This window comes from Rhipicephalus microplus, chromosome 2, assembly GCF_043290135.1.
Source record: "Rhipicephalus microplus isolate Deutch F79 chromosome 2, USDA_Rmic, whole genome shotgun sequence".
Lineage (NCBI taxonomy): Eukaryota > Metazoa > Arthropoda > Arachnida > Ixodida > Ixodidae > Rhipicephalus > Rhipicephalus microplus.
Window position 1 is genome coordinate 208,412,908 of NC_134701.1, and position 6,728 is coordinate 208,419,635.

General features: G+C 49.4%; 1 protein-coding gene across 1 annotated transcript in view; it reads right to left on the reverse strand.

Moving 5' to 3' along the window:
• The window catches only part of LOC119169587 (guanylate cyclase soluble subunit beta-1-like), a 133,137-nt gene extending 127,100 nt beyond the window's left edge, over positions 1 to 6,037 (reverse strand). The window contains exon 1 of the mRNA XM_075875128.1: positions 5,881 to 6,037. Within this exon, the coding sequence (XP_075731243.1) occupies positions 5,881 to 5,976 (96 nt within the window). The 5' untranslated portion in view covers positions 5,977 to 6,037. The remainder of the gene's footprint in view (positions 1 to 5,880) is intronic.
• Between the last annotated feature and the right edge of the window lie 691 nt (positions 6,038 to 6,728).

The following is a 6,728-nucleotide window of genomic DNA, read 5'->3' on the forward strand; positions in this document are numbered from 1 at the left end:
AAGGAAACGGTCCTAGTAAGTCAACACCTACCCTATAAAATGGTTCGGATGGGATCTGAATGGGTTGAAGGCGTCCCGCTTTAAGGGTTGCTGGTTTTTTGCGGTGTTGACAGGATTTGCATGAGGCGACGTAACGGCAGACGGATCGGTAAATACCGGGCCAAAAGAAGCGACGTCGAACGCGGTCATAAGTTCTTGAAACTCCCAGGTGACCAGCTGTCGGAATATCATGCAACTGTGCAAGGACAGTCTGACGCATATGTTGTGGTATGACCAACAGCAGCTCAGGTCCGTCAGGATGCATGCTGTAGCGATATAAGACGCCATCTTGGAGCAGGAACATACGGAGAGAAGGAGGAGTTGTGGGACCACTAAGCCGAAGGATTATATCTCTGAGGTGAGGATCACGGCGTTGCTGATCTCCGATGTTGCTAAACGCGGAAAGTGCCAAAACGCAAGTAGACTCATCGCTCTCAGAAAGGTCTGCTGGGTCTACTGGATGACGCGACAAGCAATCAGCATCCTCATGGTGGCGACCTGATTTGTAGACAACCGTGTAGGAATATTCCTGTAGCCGTAGAGCCCACCGGCCGAGACGTCCACTAGGATCTTTTAAGGACGACAACCAGCATAAGGCGTGGTGATCAGTGACAACCGTGAACGGGCGTCCATACAAATAAGGCCGAAATTTAGCCACTGCCCAGACGAGTGCGAGGCATTCGCGTTCTGTGATGGAGTAATTTCGCTCTGCTGGCGATAAAAGACGGCTAGCGTATGCAATAACGCGCTCGCAGCCATGCTGTCGTTGTGCCAAAACGGCTCCGATGCCGTGGCCGCTGGCGTCGGTACGCACTTCCGTTGGAGCGCATATATCAAAGTGGCCGAGAATCGGTGGCGTCGTAAGTCTACTCGTCAGTTCAACGAATGCTCTGGTTTGTTCAGGTCCCCACACAAAAGCCACATTTTTTTTTAGTAGTTCCGTGAGTGGTCGTGCGACGTCAGCAAAATTCCGCACAAATCTACGAAAGTAAGAACAAAGGCCCAGAAAGCTTCGAACATCGTTCGCAGAGGTCGGCACAGGGAAATCTTTGACGGCACGGATTTTCTCAGGATCGGGACGAACACCAGAAGAATCGATAAGGTGTCCAAGGACAGTAAGCTGCCGGCGGCCGAAGTGACATTTCGACGAGTTTAGTTGGAGCCCTGCTTTGCGGAAAACCGAAAGAATTATTGAGAGACGCTCGAGGTGTGTTTCGAAAGTTGGCGAAAAAACAATGACGTCATCAAGGTAGCATAAGCAGATTGACCACTTGAAACCGTGAAGAAGAGCGTCCATCATTCGTTCGAATGTAGCCGGGGCATTGCATAAACCGAACGGCATTACTTTGAACTGATAGAGCCCGTCGGGAGTTATAAATGCCGTCTTTTCACGGTCCAGGTCATCAACTGATATCTGCCAGTACCCGGAACGAAGGTCGATGGAAGAGAAATAATTTGCGCCACTAAGGCAGTCAAGAGCGTCGTCTATCCGCGGCAGAGGATATACGTCTTTTTTCGTAACCTTGTTAAGATTTCTGTAGTCGACACAGAAGCGCCAGCTGTTATCCTTCTTTCTCACAAGCACAACGGGCGAAGCCCAAGGACTTGAAGAAGGTTCAATGATGTCTCGGGCAAGCATCTTGTCGACTTCTTGCTGGATCACGTGGCGCTCGGTGGAGGAAACTCGATAGGGTCGCCGGTGTACTGGATTTGCATCACCGGTGTTGATCCGATGTTTTACGACGGTCGTTTGACCTAGGGGTCGGTTGCAGAGATCAAAGACGTCTTCATACGACGCAAGAAGGCCACGAAGCGCAGACACATGCTCGGCCGGGAGATCAGAGGCAATCATTCCAGTTATGCAGTCTAGTGTACTGCGCGACTGAATACTTGTAGATGACGGTGTATCCTCTGTTAAGGCCGATATGTGGAAGTCGCCGGCCGGGGCAAGGGTTGCAAGGGATATTCCTCGTGGCAGCACTTCAGAGCAAAGTCCAAAATTCACAATAGGGAGACATGCCACGTTGTTCTTCATTGTGATGATGGTGTGAGGGAACGCAACATTGAGCGAACAGAGTACTGTAGGATTAGGTGAAATGACATAATCGCCGTCAGCCACAGGTGGATCAGAAGAGACGTCGATATACGTCACAGCTCGACAAGATAGGCGAACAAAGTCGGCGGAGCATAGCTTTGGCGGCGCAGGATCAGGAGGGTCAACGGCGTGTGGTAGGACGAGCTGAACAACACCAGCAGAACAGTCAATTAGGGCGGAATGTTCCGACAGAAAATCGAGTCCCAATATGATGTCATGTGGGCAGTGGTCCAGTACGTAAAACAGAACAGTGGTATGACGTCCAGCAACAGTGACACGGGCGGCACACATCCCGGTGACCGCTGGTGTTGCACCATCAGCTACTCGGACAAGAGTGATCGGAGCAGGAGTGAGCACTTTCTTGAGTCGAGCACAAAGGCTGGAGTTCATGACTGAGATGTGAGCGCCGGTGTCAATGAGTGCTGCCACAGAAGTACCGTCAACATTTACTTTAATCAAGTTGTTGTGTCCGGGTATCGTGTGTAGAGGAATTTTGGGTCGGGTCGTCGAAGCAGGCTCACCTCTAGGAGCTGCGCCCGTCAGTTTTCCGAGGACTGGTGGTAGGAGGGCGAGGGGGAGCGACGTCGGTTAGTTGAGCGGGACATGCGTCCAGAGGGCGACGGAGAGCGGCTTGGTTGGGCGGGCCTGGATGGCGAAGCATCATCTTGTGCCGTGTAGATCGGCATCCGAGAGCCAGCAAGTGGGCGTCGGGTGTTGGCATAATGCGACCATGGCTGCCAACCCCAGGAAGTGCGGCAATGACGTGAAATATGGCCCACTCGTCCACAGTTGAAGCAGATCGGTCTGTCATCGGAAGTTCGCCATTCTGCCGGGTTCCGGTAACGTGGGCGGTTGTTCGGTCCGCGGGACATATTAGGTGTACTGGGCAGTCGGTAGTCAGGTCGGTTAACGGGGCATAGCGTCTGAAGTCCGGCGTTGGCTAGTTCCTGGCGTACGACACTCTTGATTAAGGAAATCGTGGCGCGAGAGTCGTCAGGGGCCTGGACTTGGTCAGACAGAGGAGATGCTGCTTCGATTTCGTGGCGCACGATGCGCACGATATTGTCGGATGCAGCATGGGCTGGTGCCAAACGGGCGTCCTCGCAGGTTGATGTTGCAGCCGTGTTGGGAAGACGCGAAAAGTGCGGAGTGATGCGGCGACTTTTCGCGTCTTCGAAGCGTCGGCATTCATTAATAACGTCCTCTACGGTCGATGAGTTTCGATATACGAGGAGATTGAAAGCGTCATCGGCGATTCCTTTGAGGATGTGCGCGACCTTTTCAGATTCCGGCATCTTGTCATCAACCTTCCGGCAGAGGGCGAGCACATGCTGTATGTATGTGACGTACGACTCGGTGCCGGACTGGAGTCGGGACGCTAGTTCTTTCTGCGCAGCACGACGACGCCCGATGGGCTTGCCGAAGAGATCGATGAGTTTTTGCTTACAGATGTCCCAACTCGTGATATCTTCCTCGTGGTTGGAAAACCAAAGTTTAGCTGTACCATCAAGGTACAAAATAATATTGGCCAACATGAGCGTCGGATCCCAGTTGTAAAGAGCGCTCACCCTTTCGTACAGCTGAAGCCATTCCTCCACGTCAGTACTGTCACTGCCCGAAAATGTGCCTGGGTCACGCGGTTGAGTCAGGACGATGGTGCGGTTAGTTGCAGCTGGATGCGGTGCTGTTGGTGGCTGCGTAGTTGGACGAAGCACGCTTGGGGTAGTCTCCGAAGAATCCTCGTGTTCGTCTTGATCAGGCATCGCACAGGCAGCCAAGGAACGTCCGCTGCGTAGAATCGTCGTGGTGTTGACTGTGGGAAGACCCGCACTCTCCACCAAAATGTTACGGGGAGAAGGCGTCTGAAAAATGCCTTTACTTTCGGTAAACAGGCAGGCATACAATATGGAGCCCGGTCTGCACGAGCTCGCGCTAAACATCGTCCTCTTTTCTAGAATGTTCATTTGTGGCGCCCCGTAGCAATATGTATGTCATGAATGTCATGATTTACATTTAATGATCCTGCAGTTCTTGCGCTGGTTTCGTTCACATGACATTTGCAAAACTGGTATGGTATGACATGATTGCATGGCGAACACAAGCGACAGACCCTAACATGAAAATCATGACATGCGTGCCATGTAACAACACGACTACATGCCAAACTCATGATGTACTCGCGGCCGTTCCACTAGCTATGCATATACCGAATTTGGTATTGCGGGACGTGAATTGATGGCGAAGGTATGTGACCACTGCAAAAATGATGATCATGGGATGTGTGTCATGTAACAACCTGACTTCATGCCACGCTCATGATGCGCTCGCGGCCGTTTCGCTAGCGTCACATATATTAAATTTGGTATCACGGTACGTGAATGAATGACGAAGTTAGTTGACTGGTGCAAACATAATAATCATTAGAAGCTTGTCATGTAACAACATGACTACATGCCACGCTCATGATGCGATCACCGCTTCGCTAGCTTCGCACCGAATTCATCTGGGCGTCGCCTTCACTCGCCACTACACCCACCTAATCGGACGTGCGGACAGCCCGAATTGTGAACGCTGCCAAGTGAGTGAAACGATAGCTCACATATTTTGTGACTGTGCATTATACGTGGCGCAAGTAAAAATGCTAACTGCAACGTTGGCAAGCATCGGACGAACGCCATTAAGTGAAAGCCACATATTGTCAGCAATGAACGACCAAACAGTGTCAAAAACTGCTACAAAGGCTGTTCTAGACTATATAAAAAACACTGGACTAGATACTAGACTGTAGGGTACTATACTAAGTGGCTATTGTACATACGCACCACCTCTTTTTGTCTCCATCATCACCCTTAATCCCTCTTTCCTTCTCCTTTCCCTTATCCCCTGTGTAGAGTAGCAGGCTAGAGCGAACTAGCTCAGGCCGACCTCTCTGCCTTCTAATAAATTCTCACTCTCTCTCTCGCATATACCAAACTTGGTATTATGAGACGAGAATGGATGACGAAGGTATGTTACTGGTGCAAATATGATAATCATAAGATGCGTGTCATGATTATTCAGTATAATTGTCGTCAGAGCAACACTGCCCAGTACATCAATACTAGGCATAAAGTATAGTACCAAAGCAAATGTAGTATCTATTCTAGCTATTTGCGAAATCTAACAAAAAACTTTGTAAGGTGACAGGCTAATCTTTCTCTTTATTCATTTTGGCATCTTTGCGCCATTTCATATTACTTCACAAAACTTCGTAATTATATTGCTAGTCTGACGAAACACATTATATCTCAGTTCAGTCGCAGGCCCTGTACTGCGGGTGATAACAACAAGAAAGAAAACGATAAATACAGAAAACTACAAAATGATTAAAAGCGCCAACAAGAGAAACACAGGACGAAAACGGATTAAGCGCTGTTTATCGTATGCTCTGTCACTGTCCTTCTCAGCGCCTACAGACCAACCGGCCCCAATAAGTACTCTATTTCTGTAGACGACATAAGTATAATGCAAGACGTTACTTGTGTTACGTAATTTTTCTGCAAGATATCAAGTCCCATTAAAAGGGGGACGTACAGCACGTCTATCAATAATCTTTTTTTTTTTTGGCAGCAGGTTCTTCCACATAAGGAGAAGGGTTCGCTGGAAATAAAGTTCAGTCTCTCGTGCCGGAGGAGCATTGAAAATTTTTGACCGCCTCTCCAGCTTGAGGACAAACTGACATCTATGCTTTAGAAAGAATAACTGACCGGCTGCGGCACTTCAGGCTCGAAATAGCTGCGAAGAAGGACGCCATGCAGCAGCCACGGCTCTTCTGGGGTGGGCGTCTCTTTGTTCGTCTCCATTGTCTTGCGCCGAAGGCGTGCCTTCGTAAACGAGTGGCGTGTGCGTGGGTCACTATCGCAGCTTTCCAGGAAGCCTCCTGCACAAATAAAGACTGGCAGGTCAACGGCTCCATAGGCGGCCATATTTACGAGGCGTGTAATGAAGAGGTGCGGTCAAAGGGAGTGTTAAAGCGGCCGAAAGAGAGCTGAAAGTTGACTCGACTCTGTAAGGCTTCATATGGTACTATGCTGCTCAGCCGTCACACCAGTAAGTCTATCTCCTGTGAAAGCGATGCTTGCCCATCGCAAGGTGAAGGACCATGTAATAACTGAGTAAAGGAAAACTATGCTAGATTGATCTTAGTGAGAAGAGGACTTAACGTTGTAGAAACTGTGAAGTTCGCCTAGGTTTATCTTCAGTTTTGTGAGGTGAAAGGCTCAACTTTTTGCCGGTGAAATTAGATATGGACCACAGAAAGCTACCAGAGTTTCACTTATCTGCTATCACCTCCATTTCACGTCAACCAACTGGCACGAGCCACAATATTTCTCCCCAGATAAGACCGTAATCAGTGAAAATGCCGGTAAAACATTCGGAAAGTCTACACAACAATACACATGGAGCTTCAAAGAGTCGAAAAAAAATTTTTGAAGCAAACGAAGATGTATTCCAGCAGTGGTGAGCGAAACACGCCGACACGACCACGCATTACCGCCGCGAGAGAGTTGTCAGGTGTGAGAAAACAGCACGTTTCAGCCGCTTCCCTGCATAA